We start from the raw sequence: 19,869 nt of genomic DNA on the forward strand, positions 1-19,869 counted from the left end.
GAAGAAGAGATCACTTTGGGGTGGAGGGGTTTGGTTCAGTGGCCAAAGCTAATGAAACGATAGTGTCAACCAAGCTAGAAATCGGTCTTAAAACACTAGAAAAGATATGAGCATGATAAACAGATATATTCTTTCTTCCCCAACTTTTACTCATTTAGGAACATCGTAGAGTATGCTCTTCAGAATACCCTTCACCTTGCGTATCTTTTGCCCCCAGGCTTGATAACAGCGGAAGACAGAAGAGTTGGCACGACAAACCTGCACTTGGATGTGTCTGATGCAGTCAATGTGATGGTGTACGTTGGGATCCCCATCGGGGAGGGTGCTCATGATGAAGGTACGCTTTCTAGACTCCCTGCTTCAGGGTGGTGAGTCTTGGCCTTGGGTGTCTTCCTCCTCAATCCAGGACAGTGGCTTTTTCTTAAATCTCTGCCAGGCCTAATGTGTCGTAAATGCCCAGTGGATGTTGCGAGACACAGGGAGGTTTTACTAGAGAAGAGCGCTACTTGTGTATCTTACTATTCTCCTCCTGGGAGTGCTGCCCTTTTCCTCTGAGTGTGTAGCGCCACAAAGAGGAATGAAGAAGGAATGGCCAACTAGCCCACGTGGTCATCAGCCAGATCAGCTGTGGGAGGACAGATGATAAAGATAGGTCACACACACAGAAATGAAGCATAAAAGTGACATTTTGCTGCACTTACACTCCCTGCTATCTCAGTACAAGATTAATGTGTTGATTATGGAGGGTTTAGAAAACATAGGCAATTTTAAAGAAGAAAATAAGGAACTCAAAATCTCAAGGTTCAGGGATAATCAGTATCATTACTTTGGCATATTTCCCGCCACACATTTGCTTTTGATGCCTCACACCTGCAGATCCTTCCACTGTGTTGTCCTTTGAGGGATTATAATAAATAAGCATTAGAAGCCATCCCTCTTAAAGATTTTTATTTATTTCTTTTTAGAGAGAGGGGAAGGGGAGAGAGAAAGAGAGAGAAGCATCTGTGTGTGAGGGAAACATCAACTGGTTGCCTCTTGCATACCCACAACCAGGGTATTTAACCTGACTGGGAATCGAACCAGTGTCCTTTTTGTTCACAGGCTAGCCTCAGTCCACTGAGCCACACCAGTCAGGACAGAAGCCAGCCTTCGTAACTTCCTTAGCAGAGAAGCTTTATGCTTTGTGGCCTTAAATCCATAAAGTCCATAGAGTTTAGAAGAGATCTTGAGAAAGTACGGAGTTCATCTATTTGCAGCAGGAAATAACCTGCTGCAAATTTGAACATAAGATATGGCTACACAGTTCGAACAGGAAATATGCTTTAAAGGAAAACTATGCCTCCAAAAAATTCCGAGTCTCTGTTAAGTACGGAAGATTAGGGTCGATCCTCCTGTGTTTGGGAAGCTTAGACCTATATGAGTTTTGATTCTTTGATTCTACCTTTATTACTCCAGAGAGACAAGAATAGTGGAGACGAAATTTGTTTGAATTAGACATTTTGCTTCACTCAGAGGTACTGAGATTGCAAGTTATGTTGAAAAGTGGCGTTTTGCTCTTTTCAGAGGTACTCAAGACAATTGACGAGGGAGATGCTGATGAGGTGACAAAGCAGAGGATTCACGATGGAAATGAGAAGCCTGGTGCTTTGTGGCATATCTATGCAGCCAAGGATGCAGAGAAAATCCGGGAGCTGCTCCGAAAGGTATGCTCCTGGGCGGGCTCCCAGCTCACAGAATAAATAAAGGTCTGGGGTTCCTGAGACAGCCTCCCTAGGGTTTCTCATGTGGGGGTCCCTTGGCATTAAAGACCTGTACCCCTTATCAAAATGCCCCAAAGGCCTGAATCTATACTTAGAGGGTGTTGAATAAAGCAGAAGCTTTGGCCTACCAGGGACGTTGCTGCAGCAAGTCGGATTTACGCTGTTAATAATTTTACGTATTTATTGATTTTTCTGTCTTTGTGTTTTGGTCATGGCTTCAGGTTGGAGAAGAGCAAGGCCAAGAGAATCCCCCTGATCATGACCCAATTCATGACCAAAGTTGGTACCTGGACCAGACCCTCCGTAAGCGACTCTATGAAGAGTATGGTGTGCAAGGCTGGGCCATCGTTCAGTTCCTGGGAGATGCCGTCTTCATACCTGCTGGGGCCCCACACCAGGTGGGTTTCATCTTGGGAGCTGGGGCTCCCAGTTCCATGGGCTTCCTTATTGGACTTTCTTGCTAATCTGGCAGTAAATATAAATGGCTGGATTAGACAGATTGCTTTGAAACTATAATTTATTTTTGGTTTTTGAATTTCCTTCTATGTAATTTTAAATGCCCATTAAAAATTTCTTCAACAATGGAGACTGTTAAGGATAAGGTGGAGGTCCCCTCCTAGGTCCCTGTGCCGTACCCCTCTTCAGTCTCCTCATCCTGCCCTCCCCAGAGGTAGCCTGCTGTTAACAGTTAAGTGTGTGTTTTTCCAGATCCTTTCCTGTGCATACAGTAATGTTTTGTTTATAAACTTATACTTGTAATGTTTCTGCATGTGTTGTTTCTATAAAAATAGAATTTTTTAAAGTATATCTAAAGTTTGTCCTAACTAGATCATGGACATTTTGCATGTGTTACTGAATCTCTAATGCCTGTGTTTGCCTTATGTACTTTCCCCTCCCAGGTGCACAATCTATACAGTTGCATAAAAGTAGCAGAAGATTTTGTATCTCCAGAACACGTAAAGCACTGTTTCCGCCTGACGCAGGAATTCAGGCATCTCTCTAACACTCATACAAACCATGAGGATAAACTGCAGGTAAATAGCTCCTCCTTCACCCCCACTCTGTCTTCTCATCTCCTACTCAGCTACATACACAGGAGGCACATTCTGTTTTTTGAAGGTATTCTCTGGGATGTAAAACTGTGGAGAGATGATAAAGGGAACCATGTCTGGGGGTATGGAGTCTTCCCCCTAAAAAGTATTTAATCAGTCCTCTTAGAGAATACTCATCTTTTAACCTAATCATGTGCGGTGTAACAGTTTTCTATTTTTCTGCCCCTGGGAGATACAGTGTTTCAGCGTTCGGAACTGTGACTGGACTCACTTCCCCAGTCAGGTGGGAAAAGCACTGTGACATTTTGTTCTGAGCATGTTTCCGAGACTGGATTTTTCTCTGAAGATGCTTCTCACAGCAGATTTCTGTGCAGACTCAATTCCTTAGAGCTCTGCTAGGGACTGCGGATCATGTCCCTAAGAGGAGTGAGGATTGTTTTCCCCTTGCAGATCTAATCAGATTAGGTTTTCCTCTGCTCCTGAAGTGGATTGGAGCTTTAAGGGCTAAATTTCATTGTTAATACATCTCGGTGCTTCAGTGACATGAGAGAATAAAGAAACAGGATTGCCCAGGCAGAATTTCAGCAGTCTGAAGACACACTCTCCCAGCCTCTCACTTGTGAGCCGTTTTTATCCATCATGCCTGTGGCTCAGGTGTGTCTTCTTTGCTCAATGACCAGTGAGGTTGAAGATTTTTCTTGGTCTCTGGTAGATTCAGTCACTTTCAACCTGAATCTGATCTGTTTTGCTATTCCTTTTTCAAAATTATAGAACATTTCAACCATAAAGTTCTTTTTTTTAAACTGATTTTAGAGAGAGAGAGAAACATCAGTTTTATTGATCCACTTTTTTTAATCATTCATTGTTGCTTCTTGTATGACTGGGGATTGGACCTGCAACCTTGGCATATCCAGGTGGCACTCTAACCAACTGAGGTACCCAGCCAGGGCTCAACTGTAAAGTTTTTACACAAAGTACAATCACATCGATAAATACAACATCGATATTATAGACATAGTGCAAATATTCAGGCATAAGTACTTCAGGCCCTACCTCCATTAGGTGTCTACTTCCAACAGGTCACCTCCAATCCTCCGTCACTGTTTTATTTTGTTGTTGTTGTATTTTTTACCATCTAACATACTTTGTATTTTATCTCTTGGTTTCTGTCCCTACTAGAATATAAGCTGTTCAGCCCTGGCTAGTGTGGCTCAGTGGATTGAATGCCAGCCTGCGAACCAAAGGGTTGCCGGTTCACTTCCCAGTCAGGGTACACCTCTGGGTTACGGGCCAGGCCAGGTCCCCAGCTGGGAGCGTGCGAGCAGCAACCGCACACTGATGTTTCTCTCCCTCTCTTTGTCCTTCCCTTCCCCTCTCTCTAAACATAAATAAATAAAACTTTAAAAAAAAAAAAAGATGTTAAGCTATTTAAGCTCTATGAAGGCAGGGATTTTACTGTTTTATTCCCTGCTTTTCCCTAGCACAATGTTGGACATATAGTAGGTACTCAGTAAATATTTGTTGAATTAATACAAAAAATTTAGTGGAGAGCAGCACAAGGGGGCTTGCGTGCCCATCACACAGCTTAAGAAATAAAACGTCATATATGTACACATAACAGATACACAACATAAACATGTACAGCAGTTACATTGTTGAAGTCTCCATGCGCCCTTCCCATTCTCTCTCTCCACTTTCCTTCCCCAGAAATAGTCACCATCTTGGTTTAAAACTGTCTTTAGGCTATTCACTTTCTCCTTTCTTTTTTTTTTTTTTTTTTTTAAGATTTTATTTCTTTAGAGAGAGGAGAAGGGAGAAAAACATCGATGTACGAGAGAAACATTGATTGGTTGCCTCTCGCGTATCCCCGACCGGGGACTTGGCCTGCAACCCAGGCACGTTTCACAGACCAGTGTTCAGGCCTCTGAGCCACACCAGCCAGAGCTGTTCACTTTCTTTTAATAACTTTTACTGTATCTTCCTACTTCACACGTGGTATGTGTTTCTTTTAGACAAATTAGAAAATACCTACGAGCACAAAAGGGAAAAATACCCAATAATCTTACCTGCCCACTTTGTTTAATACATTCTTACTACAGGACCTCAGGCTTGGTTCTTAACCATGGAACCTTGATTTCCTCAGTTTCTTACCTATAAAATGGGGAATAATAATAAAATCTATCTCAGGGATTATGGTTAGAATTAAATAAAAATCCACAAAAAGAGCTGTGCAATAAATAGCACCCAGCACATAGTACTCACATAGATGGTGGAGAGTATATAGCCTTTCAAGTGATTTCATTACTCTTTTTTGAATACAGACCTTACATGCTATGTGACTTGTAAATCACCTTTGGGATTGAGTTGGGAAGCGTGCAGTCCTGGTTGAGGGGTTTCCTCACTAATCCGTAGGCTCATGGGCAGTGTAGAACGTGCACTCTCCTCTGCAGAAGGCTACGTGGGGCTGCCGCGAACTGACTGTGCTGTCTGCTCTCTCCAGGTGAAGAACATCATTTATCACGCAGTGAAAGATGCTGTTGGCACCCTCAAGGCTCACGAATCCAAACTGGCAAGGTCTTAGGCGTGGAGAAATTCCAGACTCCCCTGTGAAGCAGGTCTTTCACTCACACACATACAGGGAACGGCGGGGCGCTCTGCTGGAGCAGAGGCCCTTCACTCGGAGCCAGTGTGGTCAGTATTACAAACTCTCCAGCCACTCTTTTCTATGCTGCCTCAACACCGAAGGTGGACACAGGAAAGTCCCACTGTTCACACACACAGTTTCAGACGCCAAGCCGAGGGCACCACATTCCCACCCTGTGGCCTTCTGGGACTCTGAATTGCCTGAACATCGCTGGGCTTTCCTGCACAGTCTTGTGATTTGGGATTCGTGGAAACCAGGAATGTGGGCACACTTTTCTTTTCTTTTTCTCTCGTGCCTAGTTAAGTGGGAATGTCTGGAGGTATGGGGAATCACACAGCTGGTCCAAGGAAGGCCGGTTGCTTAACATGCCTGGTGGAAGCCTGACAGCGGCTCTGCATGTGACCTCTGACACAGCCCATCCCAGGAGACAGGGTGGAGCCATTCCCCACATCTCTCCCGTGAACACTGGAGTCCTGCAGGACCCGGGGAGGACCCACTGCTTTTCCCAGGAGGCTCCAGGATTAGGAAACGTGTGTATTTAGTGAAAAATAGGTTTGTAGTGAAATAGTTACTATTTCATGAAAGTAGATATTTTTAGAATTTTTGAAATACCACAGTTGTTTTCCTGGATTATGAGGAAAGGCACATTACATTTAGTCTTCCTTTCAATAAAATCCTTTGAAGAAATATGATTTTTAGAAATCAACTGCCCATTATAGCACAAAATCAGCCAAAGCAGAACTTACAAGAATTGGCTTTTTAGGGTTCTTTTAGTGTCTCCCCTCCCATCTCAGTCCTATCTCGAGGGAACAGCCATGTGAGAAGGAGCTCCATCCTGTCTGAGCTGTGGTGTGCCCCCCCGCACACGTGACTCCACAACCATTACCAGCGTTCCCTTGGGGCTCCTCTCAACAGGTCCAGATGCAAAGGAAGGTTTGTTTTCCTACATGAGGCTTTTCTCGTTTGGGGGGTTTTTTGTCCGGAAATATTTTCAACAAAACTTTCCAACTCAGTGGAGTTTTATTAAGAATTTATTTGAAAATAATGGAATTCATTGGCCCACGGGTACATTGGAAAATGTATCTGTCTTCTTTCTGGCTGTACTGTAGTGCCCGGCAGGCTTGTTTATATGTTCACAGTTACTTTTTTTTTTTTTTTAATAAAAGTCATTTACTGTAGAATACTTTTAATTTCACTTTCTGTACTTTAATTTTGTTGAAGGGCTGATTGGGATTTCCATGTTCTTATTAAAAATCTAACAAATTTGTTTGGAGTGGACTAAATTCTTATGCCAGCCATTCCGCAAAGCTCGGCGGGGTTGGAAGTGGAGGATGGTTCATTTTCAGGTCTTCATTACATTGCTGCATCTGATTATCACCCTTCTCTTCCGAATTTGTTCCCAACTGGGAGAGGGAAGTGTCAGGTCATTGTGGTTTGAGGGCTTGGGGTGAGGGGAAAGGGGCCACATGAGTTAGAGGATGGGAGGAGAGATGGGTTTCCCATAGTCTGTGCCCTATGAATGGAGTGGGAAGGGTGGGGGCCTTCCTTCCTGGGGCAGTCTAGGGGAAAGGCGCATGGGGGGTGGCCTGAGCAAGGTTTTGGCCTCCTCCAAAGCAGGAGGCCCACATACAAAACATGGCTCTAGATCCACCTCGGGAGTTGGTGGGAGAAAACCCAAATAGGATTTATTTCTATCAAGCAACAATGAAAGTGGCTTGAAGAGCTAGAACAAACTATTCTAATTAGAAAAGGCCTTAAGAGGAAGTTGTAAAGAATAGCAAGAGGGGTCATTAGAGGCCGCTTCTCTGGAGCCTGTTGGAAAACGTGTTCCAAAGTGTTTTAGCCTGGAAATGCAATTACCAGGGTGGAAATGGATTGTGTGGTTCAAAGATACCAAGGTTAAATAGGACCGTAACTGAAATACAGAGCTCAGGGCACGTTCTTTCAGCCTGGAAGGGCCCAGGTTGATGCTGTGATCACCAGAAGGATCACACCTCCACAAAACCGTAGATGGCCACAGGAGCTTTGAAATGGGACAGGAAAGGAAAGCCACCGGGAAAATGGGAGTTGTGGAGGTTGTGGCTTTGTTGCTTCGGTGAAAATCGGGAGGCTGGCTAGGGCTAGCCTACATTCTGGATATAATGTCTTCAGAATTAGGGCATACAGAGCCGCCAGAGCTACCTGATGGGGGTGGAACTGGAGCCCCTGGACCCACCTCCAACCTAGACCCCAGGCCTTCGGAGAAGGTCTGACTCAACCTCCTGCCCCAGAGTATTCACCTTGAGCGCACAGGGCTCCCCTGCAAAGTGTAGGAACAACCCCAAAAAAGCTGGTCAGGTTGTAGGGTTCCCTTCCAACTGGGGTTGGGTTTTTTGTTTTTGTTTTTTTAAGAGAGAAACCTCGATATGTGAGAGATACATCTATCAGCTGCCTCTTGCACACCCCCAACTGGGGACCTGGCCCGCAACCCAGGCATGTGCCTTGATTGGGAATTGAATCGAATCGGCAACCTTTAGGTTCACAGCCCGCACTCAGTCCACTGAGCCGCACCAGGCAGGGCCCAGCTGGGGTTGGTTATTGATGGCTGAGAAGAGGTGGGGTGGACAGATGCAGCAACTACGCCTTAGACGTCAGTTCTCGGGTAGGTGTCTTTACAGGACCTGCGGTGTGGGAGGAGGGTTTGCTGGTCAGCGATTGGGAGAAGTAGCCTATTTGAAGTAGATTGCCAGGGTACAAGCGTATCTTAGAAGCATGACTTCGTGGTTTTTGATACTTGGCAAATTACTGAACCTCCATAATTTTTCACATTTCCTCACCTTCGAAATGAGGATAATTATAACCTCTGCCTTAGAGGACGGTTGTGAGGATTTACTGGTAGAACGAACGCACGTGAAGCTCGTAGCACAGGGCTTGGCACATAGAAAGCATTCAAAGTCAGATGTTCCTCCTTGCGGGATAGTTAAGCCTTTCAGCCCAACGTGTGCAGGGCAGGGAAAGGGCTGGGGTGTCAGGATGCAACCGTGAAGGCCTCTGAGGACCTCAGCCAGAGCTTGGAACCCAAGAGAGGTGAACAGGAGATTTCAGAGAAGAGGGCCGGGCATTGAGGGTCAAAGGCGCATGCCCGGCGACAGCAGGTGCGGGGGGCGCGGCGGCCTCCCCTTTAAGAACCGCCGCCGCCCACGGCCGGTTGCTGCGGCAGGGACCTCCCCTTTAACGGCGGCGGCTCGTCGCTCCGCGGCCCCCGCGGCGGCTGCTGCTGCTACTGCGGCTTCTGCTGCTGCTGCCGCTCGACCTCCGGCAGCTGCATCCTGGGCCGGGCGGGGTCCCCACCCCGCGCCCCGCCATGGTGTCCTGGATCATCTCTCGCCTGGTGGTGTGAGTGCCCCGGTGGGCGCGGCGGGTGGGAGGGGGATGGGGCCGTGGGTACTGAAGACCAGGGTGGACCACTCCGGAGCTTCATACAGCACAGTCACCTAAAGACACGTCGTCCGTATTTGGGGTTCCCAGAGACATCGATGTGTGGGACCCAGGACTGGGGGCGAGTATGGAGAGGAGACTGGCAGGCCTGGTTTCCCATCCCTTTTATTTTTAATTTCCCTGCACCTTCTCTCTCCCTCATCCTAGGGCTGATTTATGGGGGGGAGGCGGGCATGTCCCTTCCCCCACCTAGCATATCTGGTCTGGAGGAGCTGCTCAGACCTGGGTCCTCATCTCCCTGGGGAGAGGGAGCTGATGGGAGAGTGGGGAGCAAGGCAGGGCCTCACCGTCCCCCAGTTTAGGGCCATAGCGGCAGCCTTGGCCTCCCTGAAGGGCTGGGTCCCGCCTCCCGCTTCCACTTGACTGTCAGGAGATGGGGGGGATGAGGGCACGGGCTCTGAAGGCCCCTGGGGCGGCACCTGGGTTTGGGGAGGCAGAGGTGCTTGGAGGACAAAGTGTGGGAGGTAACTGGGAGAGGATGTGTATGTTCAGCTAGGGACTGTGAAAACCACGGAGGAGAGGGCGCTAGGTGGCCTTCATTCCAGGCTGCCAGCCATGTCCCAGAGCTGTGTCACTGCCACCTCCCCCAGCCTCCAGGGGGGAACCCTGATCCCACAACCCCAGACTTGGTCCTTGTGGACTCCACCCCCACCCCATCTCCACAGGCTAGTTCAGAAGTATCCTGCCTCTGGAAGGCAGGTCCATGTGGGAACAGGCAGTACCCCCATATTGTCAAAGGGTTCAGCATGGCAGGGGCCCCACATGGCCTCAGCCAACCACTGCCTTGTCTCAGGACCCAGACCCTCAGCCTCCACCATGGGGGACTGACACTTCCCTGCTGCCTTCCATTCAGTGTTGTCCTGTGCTGGTGTCCTGGCTTCCTCTAGATGCACTGGCATCTCCTTCCTTCCTCTAGCTCATCCCAACCCAGAGGGAATCCGGGGCCTCATTTCATGTGGCTTCAGAGTGGCTGCTTCTCTCTCGTCTGGATGAGCCCCCGAGAGGCGTTGGTCCTCTTATCCCCTGACCTGAGGACCATACTTGGTCTCTAATAGGATCACCACCAGGTCCACTCCCGCCAGGGCCTCGAGTCCAAGGCCTTCCCCGAGACTGGTCCCAAGAGTGTTCACATGGGGGAGTAAACCTCTTTGCCCCTCGCAGGCTCTCCTGCCCTTATGCCCTCTGCCCCTCAGGGCCACAGTGGTGCCTCTGACTGCCAGGCAGAGTGGCCTATAGACAGCGTCAGGTTCCCTTGCAGACCTGGCCCTACCCAGCCTGGCTCTGAGACAGGGAGGTAGAGGATAAGGGCAGATGGGTATGAATGGACATGGTGTTTGCAGAAGGAAAACACCCTTGTGGCAGTGCCTGTTCCCCACTCCACATATATGTTTGTGCATAACAAGGATCATGGCCGAAGGGACCACACAGGACCCTCTGGGCTCTGGGTCTTTCTGTATCTCAGGGGCTGGAGAAAAACTGAACAGTGTGGGGGAAGGGACGTCTCCTTAGCTGGCTGGGACCTCCATGCTTGTGTATCACCTGAGGGTTTTTTTTTTATTTTTATTGATTTTAGAAAGAGGAAGAGGGTGGGGAGAGAGAAATGTCGATTTCCTCCCCCACACTCATTTATGCATTCATCGGTTGATTCTTGCATGTGCACTGATCTGGGATTGAACTCGCAACCTTGGCATATGGGGATGATGCTCTAACCAACTGAGCTACCCGGCCAGGGTTCACCTGAGTCTTGAGTTCATCAATGAAGTTCCTGTTACCTACCTGGGGACTGATGCAGAACTGGGAGGGCAAGGCCACTGCTCTTGGCCGAGGGGCCCAGTAACCATGCCTGTCTCCCTAGGCTCATCTTTGGCACCCTGTACCCAGCCTATTCTTCCTACAAAGCCGTGAAGACAAAAAATGTGAAGGAATATGTGAGTGTATGACCCTTCAGCTCCCACCCAACATACACAGTAGAGATGGGGAGGGCAGTGGGTCACAGAGATGGGGTGACTTTGTACCAATGCCATTGGCACTAATGAGACCCTGGTCCAAAGGAGATTCCTATGTGTTTCCCCCTGCCTGGGTGTGACCCTCAGGCAAAGTTGAGGTCCTGAGTGTGTCCCTTCCCCCACAGAACCCCTAGCATAGTTGGCAGGCAGAGGCCCCTCAGGCCCCAGCCAATGCTGCCTCTGTGCCCGCAGGTGAAATGGATGATGTACTGGATCGTCTTTGCCTTCTTCACCACAGCTGAGACGCTCACAGATATCGTGCTCTCCTGGTGAGGTCCAGCACCCCCTCCCTGCATCTCGGGGCCCAGGGCCTCTGACTTCCTCTTCCCAGCCAGGCAAACAGAATATTAAGACCCAGGGTGGAGACCACAGTTCTATGGGGTTCTGGATGCTGCCCCCCACCCAGGCCTGGCTTGATAAGCAAAATAAGAAGGAACATACCCTTCACATTTCTTTCTGGTGGCAGCCAAAGCACCACAGTAGAATTTAGGAAAGCTCTTTCTGCCAGGCTTACTTGGATCTGTGGCTAGTCACAGCTCTCTAGGCCTCAGTTTCTCTGTTTGTAAATGATTCAATCCTATACACATTGGATGCTTGTACTTCAAAGCCCTTTTCCAGACACAGTTGGACTATGAACTCTATGAGGACAGGGAGGGAGAGTCTTAATCATCTGTCTATTCACAGCAGAGCTCAGGACTGTTTATTGAATGGGACATACATGCCTCTCGGAAAAGAACAGTAACACGGCACGTGCAGTGCATTGGAATCACAAGGAGAGTTTTAGGGAGAGGTAGAGGACAAAAGATCGCTGCATTTGTAGATTATACTAAGTCCTCACTTAACGTCATCAGCAGGTTCTGCAACTTTAAGCGAAGCGGTGTATGACTAAACTCGTTTTACTGTAGACTAATTGACATAAAGAAGAATTAAATTCCTCCACCATTTCATCGACGTTATAACAAAACGACATTGAAGGAAAGGATGTTATTCTTGGACCTGCTGTGTAAGAGCCTATGGCCTTTGAGAAAAATAGTGTTAGCAGAGGAAGGGAACTGGGTTGAAAATTGAGGGCAGTGAGTATAGATGCCTCTTGCCTAACACAAGCAAAGGAGAGCTTAGACGGAGGCTTTGTGAAACCTGCCAGAAGGAGTCTGTGACCTGAGAGAGGGAACGTGGGGAATGGAGAGTAATCCTTACAAGCACAGGGCATGTCTTTGCAGCCGGGGGCAGGATCCAGAGCACAGCTGGAAAAGCCCCTGTCTTCATGGGAGGGAGGGGAGGTGAAGAAGGGGGTGAGGATGCAGTAGCCCTACGAGGTTAGGGAGCACACCTTGGTGTTGGCCCCAGGACAGAGGAATGGGGGGTCTCCTGTCAGGGTGAGAGGGCTGGGACTCCCAAGAGAGAAGAGGGCACTTTTCACCTTCCCACTTGGGAACTTAGCTGAACCTCTCAGTCCCCTTGAGATTAGAAATGACCGGTCTCCTGAGCCACATGGAGACCCAGTGTACTAACAGGTAGGGGGCTGGCCAGGGTCACGCAGGGGATCAGTGCACCTCCTGACGCCCTGCCCTGAGCTCTGCTGCTTGCCTGTGTCCCCCCAACAGGTTCCCCTTCTATTTTGAGCTCAAGATTGCCTTTGTGATATGGCTGCTGTCCCCCTATACCAAGGGCTCCAGTGTGCTCTACCGCAAGTTCGTGCACCCGACACTGTCCAACAAGGAGAAGGTTTGCTCCCACGCGGCTTCCCAGCCAGCCCCAGGCCACAGCAGCCCAGTGCCTGCAGCCACATATACTCCTGGCCCTCCCTGGGGGTACCCAGAGCCTGAAGTGACCTGGCAGGGCCCTGGCCCGCAGTAGGCAGTGCCTTTGTCCACTGCCTTCTAGACAGGGCAGGGCCTGGCCAAGAAGGCTTGCCCTCACCTCTTCCTCCTTCCCCTCTGATCCCTCAGGAGATCGATGAGTACATCACGCAGGCCCGAGACAAGAGCTATGAGACCATGATGAGGGTGGGCAAGAGGGGCCTGAACCTGGCCGCCAATGCCGCCGTCACAGCTGCTGCCAAGGTGAGATGGGGGTAGGCCCACGCTCCCGGGGCTCCAGCTTGTCTATCACTTCCCGCTGGTTCGGCCCTTATGCATCCGCCCTATCCTCACGGCTGTGAAGGTTTAGAGCTTGTACAGCTTGGGGTCCCAGTCCTGGCTCTGCCACACTCCAGCTAAGTGACTCCCACTCTCTGAGCCAGTTTCCTCATTTATCAAAATGGGAAGTATGGCCCAGCCCATCAGTGCTGCCCATTAGGGCTGGATGAGGATGGTGTAGGGAATGCACTGAGCCCAGTGGCTTCCCAGTGCCCCACGGTGACCTCTATCTCCACCCCGCCCCTTCCTCCGGTTCTCCCGGTGCGTGGTGGTGACCCTAGGGCCAGGGGGTGCTGTCAGAGAAGCTCCGAAGCTTCAGCATGCAAGATCTGACCCTGATCCGGGATGAGGACACACTGCCCCTGCAGGGCCCTGACGGCCGCCTCCGCCCCAGCCCCAGCAGCCTTCTGGACACCATTGAGGACCTAGGTACAGGCCGGGCCCACAGCTGGGCGGGGGGCACAAGGGCAAAGAGGTGACCAGGTGCAAGAGACACCAGGACCCCTGTTCTCGTCTCTCCACAACCAGGAGACGACCCCGCCCTGAGTTTAAGGTCTGGCACAAACCAGGCAGATTCCCGGACAGAGCCCTCTGAGGATGATGTGGGAGACAAGGCCCCCAAGAGGGCCAAATCCATCAAAAAAGTACCCAAAGCTGAGGTGAGAGCCCAGGACTTGGGGAGGTGGGGAGGGGCTGTGGCTCCAAGCTGAGCGCTGTCTGGCTTCCTCCCTCCTTCCCACAGCCACTGGCTTCCAAGACGCTGAAGACCCGGCCCAAGAAGAAGACCTCTGGCGGGGGTGACTCAGCTTGAGGTCTGGACGCCCCCCAGGCTGCAGAGCCCCTGCTCCACACTGTGCCCGTGGCCCGCGTGTCACAGGCCCCAGGGCCCCTCAGATGACTGTTTCTGGTGCCTGCTCAGTGGCTGCTTGTCTGGAAGGGCTTGGAAAAGAGGAGGGAAGCCTGCTGGTGGGGGGCAGGTAGAAGGTAGAGGCTGGACCAGGAGCTGAGGACTGAGCCACCGAGGAGGTGGGGGCTCCTCAGAGCCTGAACTGCCGTTCTCCCGCTCCAGTCCTGTTTGCCCACCCAGTGCCTTGCTGAACCACGGCCATCCCGTCTCTGAGGTCCTCACGTGCACCTGCTGCTGTCCCTGGGCTGGGGGTGGGGGAGCAGTCACAGCCCAGGGGAACCAGAGAGGGGGAGGCGCCTGGGGGAGGGAGGGGGTGAGGAGGGGCTCAGGGAACCTGGGCAGGGGCTCCAGGCCACAGCTGTGGGTGGAGGACTGGGGCTTAGTGTGGGCTTAAGTGACCAGGATGGCCAGGCCAGAACCGCAGTTGGGGGCATTGGATGAACTGTGTGCTACATGTCCCCAGTAAAGACATGGGATTCCAGGGGTGTGCGTGTGAGTGTGGGTGTGTTTTTCCGGGTCTAAGGCTGGGGGTGGGGGGGGGTTGGTGTAAAGGACTTTCCCTCTCGCAGTAATCTCTCCCTGTGATCTCCCTCCACCCTCAGCCCTCCCTTCTAGTCTCTGAGCTTCAGGGGGGCCCAGCCTGTGAGGCAGAGGGACTCTGAGGGGCCTCTCACCTACTCCTCTGACCTCAGTTCTTTTTTTGCCTCTTCCCATCCCTTTCCTGCCTCTGGACTGGACTCCTCTACCCCTTGGGGCCCACTGGAGAGGCCCCTGCTGAGACAGCTCCTTTCCTTCACACCAGGGGGCCCATCCTTGCCCCCAGGTCTCCTTCCTGTGCCAAGCAGACGGGGCCCCAGGTGAGCAGATCCCTGCCAGAGTCCACCCTTTGCCCCACACCCTGCCCCAGCTTCTGCTGTGATTTCAGTCACAGCCAGGAAGAATGTGTGAGGGGGAGAGAAATGTAGGAGCCATTGGCTCCCGATTCAGTGGAAAGTGGATGCTCATTCAACCCTTGGCACGGGACAAACCAATAAACCAAACTCTGGCACCACATCAATTTTGGCCTCTGTGCTTTGTTCTTGCCCCATCCAATCCAGGTGGAAGGACCTGAAGTGAGAAGCAGGGCCCAGCTGTGGGAGGGAGGGGACAAGAGATCAGACTATGGACACCAGAAGCTTTGGGTTCAAGATAAAGTCAGGGGACCAACAGTGGTCAGGACTTAAGAAAGGTTAGGAGCCTCAACCCTCTAGGGTTGCCTTGTCCCTCAGAATTCTGCCCTAGGCCCTGGCCGGGTAGCTCAGTTAGAGCATCACCCTGAACACCAAGGTGGCAGGTTTGATCCCGAGTCAGGGCACATACATGCAGGAATCAACCAATGAATGAATAAAAGGAATGAAAAAATCGATGTCTCTCTCTTCTCTCTCTTCCCCCCTTCCCCTCTCTCTAAAAATCCATTTTTAAAAAGATTTTATTTACTTCTAGAGAAAGAGAGGAAGAGAAACATCGATGCGCAAGGTGTAAACATCAATCGGTTGCCTCTCGCACGCTCCCAACCAGGACCTGGCCCACAACCGAGGCATGTGACTTACCAGGAATCGAACCTTCGAACTTTGGCTTTGTGGGACCATGCCCAATGCACTGAGCCACAACTGCCAGGGCTAAAAATCAATTTAAAATTCTTTTTTAAAGAAGCCTGCCCTGAGATGGACTTTCTGGTACCTCATGGAAAGTGCCAGGGGTAAACTCTGGGGACAAAGATGACTCTGATGAGGCCTCCAAGGAAGAGAAGTTAGACTGCTGGGCGGGGCTGGGGCGTTGGGCTGCCATAGTGCCTAGAAAGGCTGAAAGGAGGAGACAGGTGTGTTGAGGAAAGAGGTGGAGCTAGGAACCAGCCCCCAAGGCTCATGTCTGACCCTAGGAACAGAGGAGGACAGGTACCCAAGGACTGGGGCCAAAGCAGCAGCCCATGTGGCCCCAAAAGGGAGGTGTTGGGTGAGGTTGGAGGACAGACTGAGGGAGACTATAGGGCATGGGGCCCGAGCCCTTGGGAGGTACAGCCCAGGCCACCAGGGGCCAAGGGGCAAACTGGCTGGGACTGAGACCCTGGAAGGTGGAACTCAGGAGAAGGGAAAGAATGGCAGGGGAGTAGAAGTGCATCAGAAGATAAATAAAGGAGCCCTGACCGGTGTGACTCAGTTGGTTGAGCATCGCCTGCAAAAGGAAATATCAAAACTGGTTCGATTCCCAGTCAGGACACACGCCTGGATTGCGGGTCAGGTCCCAGGGTGAGGGCGAGTGAGAGGCAATCGATCGATGTTTCTCTCCCTTATTTCTCCCTCCTTTCCCCTCTCTCTTAAAAATAAATAAAATCATTTTTAAAAAAGAAGATAAAGGAAACAAATGGGGAGGGAGGAAGAAGAAGCAGAGAAAGGGCTGCTCAGCCTGGTGGAAGGAAAACAGAGGAAGCAGAGCTTGGACTGGGGTGGGGAGCGTGGGTAACCCCAGCCTCTGGCCCCAAGGTTGGCAAAATGCCCCTACGCCAGGCTTTCCTCTTCCTTCCCTGGCATCACAGGGGTATGTCCTCCAGTCACACCTGAGCCAAGCTGGCCTAGAAGGTCCAGAACTGAGGCTGCAGTGGAAGTGAGGCGTGAGATGTCCTGTCCATGTTCCCTGGAATCCTCCAGTCAACAGCCCTCTCCCGGTCATTCCTGTCACCACTGGCCTCTGAGCGAATGGGCCCCTTTCTCCACCAGAAAGGAGAGGAAGCCTCAGGGAGAATTCAGGGGAGAGGCTCCTTTGTTCTAGAAAGACCTCCACAGAGTAAGATGCTGTAGTCTCACACTAGCAGCTGCCATATGGCCAAGAAAGCAGGTTAGGCCCTCTCTAACCTAAATCCCATTTGCTGCTTTATACACACACAGTCGCACAATCGCACCCACAGTGACTGGTAGCTAAGGAGGTCACTGCCAGGTGCCGCATTGCCAGGCTCTCTATGCACATCTGGGCCTCCCTGTGTCAACTAGAACATGCTCAGATTTCTAAGCTCGTCGGTCCGTTGCCGTGGAAACGATCATTCGCCTAGAACTACGCACAAGGCCTGGCCACTGTGGTGCAGGGGAGGAGAAGAGAGATGGGGGGAGGACAAAAAGAATGAGTGGCAAGCCTCCTGAGAGGAGGTTGGTGGGAAACATCTGGGTCTAGGTAAGCCCTTGCTGTCTCATTTCCTGGGGCCACCTGCCCGCCCCGCCACTGTCTCAGTAGATCCCTCTAGGCCTGGAGAGTGGGATAGAAAGGTGGGAACAGAGGTGTATGGCTAGAGCTTTGTGGAGGGCACTCACTCACTGCCTAGGCCCTCAGTGGGCACTGAGGATCATTAGCTCTGGAGTCGGGGCTGAGGTCTAGCTCTGTGTCCCACACCCAGACCATCTTGGGGATAGGGGGCAGCCTGGATGGCTAGATTTCTGGCTAGAATGGCCTCAGGCCTGGAGCTTCTTCAGCTGGCTCCCTCTCCCTTTCTTCTGTGTGCCCCACACCTGGGGAACCTGCTTAAAATGGGATTTCCAGGCTGTGACGTCAGAGGAAAGCCAGCAGCTCCAGCCTGTGCCAGCTCTTCCTTGATCAATGGACTGAGCCTAGCCTTGCTCAGCCTGGAGGAAAGAGAGGGAGGCGGAGGATATGGGGGCCCTGGGGGCTCTGGACCATGGTTCTGTATCTGTGGAGTCTAGTTTGAGAGGGAGAGATGGTTTGGTTTCCAGGTCAAAATCCACTGCTGGCTTCCCCACTGCCTTAAATTTCAGCCAGTACATGATCATCTTGCTCCAAAATTCCCCTAATTTTTTCCTCTCTGAGCTGTGTTAGGCCTGCCTGGAGGAAGAGAGCACCGCAAGTCTTAGAGCCATTTGGGTTCTGCCCAAGAGCTTGTCCCTTGTCTAGGCTGGAGGCAGCAATGTGTGGGAGGGATGCCTGCAAGGAGGAAAAAGCCCACTGGGTGGCGCAGCTCCCTCCCAATACGGGATTCCCTGGCGCCCGCAGGAGGCAATCTTTCCTGCAGCCTTGTCTGCTTAAAATGTGGAGAGCGGGTTGCCTCATGCTTCACTCCCTGGAGTTGGAGGTTCACGAAGAAAGCGTTCTTGTGGGTAGACAGCACAGTTATGGATTCTCAAGCAATTGTTTCCTAAGCCCAGCCTGTGTGCACGCCCTCTACCTACTCCTCTCAGGTCACACCAGAGGGCAGGTATTCCCTTTGGGTGAGGATCAGGCATCTCCTGGAAGCAGGGAAGATGCCAAGCTGACCCAGGAAGGGCCCTACAACCCAAAGGACCCAACCTGGCCTCCTGAAATGGCATCTAGAGAGGCTACTGGAGCTGATTTCAGGGTAAGGTAAGGAGAGGGACCGAAGGGACAAGGGATTTCGGAGGAGCAGACTGGATCCAGAAGAAAGAAAGGAAGTGCACCTAGTACAGGATTCCCTGGATATGAGCCCCCTGATGGCCACAGTGGCAGTTTCAGGCCTGTCCCGGTTTTCCCTGTCCCCTGCCCCTTCACTTACTTTCATGGGTATCATGGGGTTAAAAAGGAGGACAAAGATGCTAATCTCAAAACCCTGGAAACCCAAGGTATTTTTGCAGGAGCCCAGGCTGGGGATTCTCAGTGATCTACCTTTCCCTGACCTCTTTCCCAAATTGACCCCACCAGCCCTGCATCCCTAATGAATTACCCTCTCCTTTTGTCCTAGCCAGAAGAGTGATCAATAAATAATGCTGCCTGAAATATTGATGGCGAGATTTACACCAGGATCCCTTAGCTGTGCCTGTCACTGGGGCACACAAGAGCTGACAGAGAAATGTACGGCCCCCGGAGAGCTCTTCCCTGTCTCTGCCAACAGCAGGTCTTTCTTTGCCAAGATTTCAGCCTGTTCCCATCTCAGCCAGAATCATGATTCACTCCTATCACGTAAGAAGAGGGAAGGTCCCTCCGAGACCGACTCAGTTGGCCACCCGGGAAAGATGTGGTAAGCTAAACCAAGCAGAGACCCTTCTTGATACAAATGCCTTTTATGATACGATTGAGATCCTATTCCCTCTGTTCTATGTCCATCTTGGACCTGCCAGGTCCAGCTTTCTGAGTGGTGGCTCAAAGGTGACCTGCAACTTCCCCGCCCCCCACCTCTGACTATTTAGAACCTGAGCAGAAGGGACTTACGTACTCCCAGAGTTCTGTGGCCTAGATCACTCTCATCTGGTTTTCTTTTCCCTGGAAGAAGGGGAGGAGAAGGAGGAGGAGGTGAATGCTTTTGAGCCCTCCTAAACCCAACTCGCCCAGTGCCAGCGCCGCCACCGAAGCCTGGCCCACTCAAAATCTTTGCATGCACAGCGCCTTCTGCCCAAGTACTCTTGTTCTCCTGCTTCACTTGGTCAACTCCTGTGTGCACTTCAAGTCTGCACTTACATGTGACTCGCCCACCCTCTCCCTCCAGACCCCTGTGGCTTCCTGCTCTTCCTCCCTGACAGCACACATCACCCGGTTTGGTCATCATCTGTTTCCCCTCCACACTGAAAACCATGTAGTAGGCGATGCGTCTACCTGGTTCACCACTTCCCCAGCATCTAGCACAGTAAGCACTCGACACAATTTTGTGGAATGTTCGAATGATGTCCCTGTAGCGCTCCTGGAAAAACACCAGCCTCCAGACCTCAGCATCCCTCTGCTGAGCGGTGCTTGCACCTGAGGAAGGCGCCCCTGCAGCCCAGATCCACCCCCTCCCTCCAATTGCCCCGCATGTGTTCGGGCTCACTTGCTCTCCTTTTTTCTCTCTCACACACACAGATGGGAGTCAGTTTTCCAGCCACATTCAGTTCTCACTTTAATTCAAAAGCTATATTGGG

At 51.2% G+C, this 19,869-nt stretch overlaps 2 protein-coding genes across 3 annotated transcripts in view; both read left to right on the forward strand.

Moving 5' to 3' along the window:
* KDM3B (lysine demethylase 3B) overlaps positions 1 to 6,723 on the forward strand; it is a 54,006-nt gene extending 47,283 nt beyond the window's left edge. Inside the window, exons 20-24 of the mRNA XM_053912524.1 lie at positions 218 to 337; positions 1,564 to 1,703; positions 1,982 to 2,158; positions 2,660 to 2,794; positions 5,313 to 6,723. Of these exons, the coding sequence (XP_053768499.1) occupies positions 218 to 337; positions 1,564 to 1,703; positions 1,982 to 2,158; positions 2,660 to 2,794; positions 5,313 to 5,393 (653 nt within the window). The 3' untranslated portion in view covers positions 5,394 to 6,723. The remainder of the gene's footprint in view (positions 1 to 217; positions 338 to 1,563; positions 1,704 to 1,981; positions 2,159 to 2,659; positions 2,795 to 5,312) is intronic.
* A 1,941-nt stretch (positions 6,724 to 8,664) lies between these two features.
* Positions 8,665 to 15,041, forward strand: REEP2 (receptor accessory protein 2). 2 transcript variants are annotated; one of them, XM_045184004.3, is made up of 8 exons: positions 8,665 to 8,831; positions 10,789 to 10,861; positions 11,132 to 11,208; positions 12,544 to 12,664; positions 12,889 to 13,002; positions 13,365 to 13,506; positions 13,606 to 13,736; positions 13,820 to 15,041. In XM_045184004.3, the coding sequence occupies exons 1-8, from the start codon at positions 8,800 to 8,802 to the stop codon at positions 13,886 to 13,888; spliced, it is 759 nt and encodes a 252-aa protein (XP_045039939.1). In that variant the 5' UTR covers positions 8,665 to 8,799; the 3' UTR covers positions 13,889 to 15,041. The 2 variants fall into 2 exon arrangements, with proteins under 2 accessions (XP_045039939.1, XP_024431002.1); XM_024575234.4 differs by having other exon boundaries at positions 8,667 to 8,831; positions 13,359 to 13,506.
* The last annotated feature ends 4,828 nt before the right edge of the window (positions 15,042 to 19,869 follow it).

The sequence above is a fragment of the Desmodus rotundus genome, chromosome 10 (assembly GCF_022682495.2).
Source record: "Desmodus rotundus isolate HL8 chromosome 10, HLdesRot8A.1, whole genome shotgun sequence".
Classification (NCBI taxonomy): domain Eukaryota; kingdom Metazoa; phylum Chordata; class Mammalia; order Chiroptera; family Phyllostomidae; genus Desmodus; species Desmodus rotundus.

Bases quoted from the DNA above. Each gene is read 5' to 3' on its own strand.
- REEP2 (XM_024575234.4), top strand. From the start codon at position 8,800: ATGGTGTCCTGGATCATCTCTCGCCTGGTGGT. The intron at 13,507-13,605 runs GTACAGGCCGGG...CTCCACAACCAG, and splicing joins GGACACCATTGAGGACCTAG to GAGACGACCCCGCCCTGAGT. The intron at 13,737-13,819 runs GTGAGAGCCCAG...TCCTTCCCACAG, and splicing joins AAAAAGTACCCAAAGCTGAG to CCACTGGCTTCCAAGACGCT.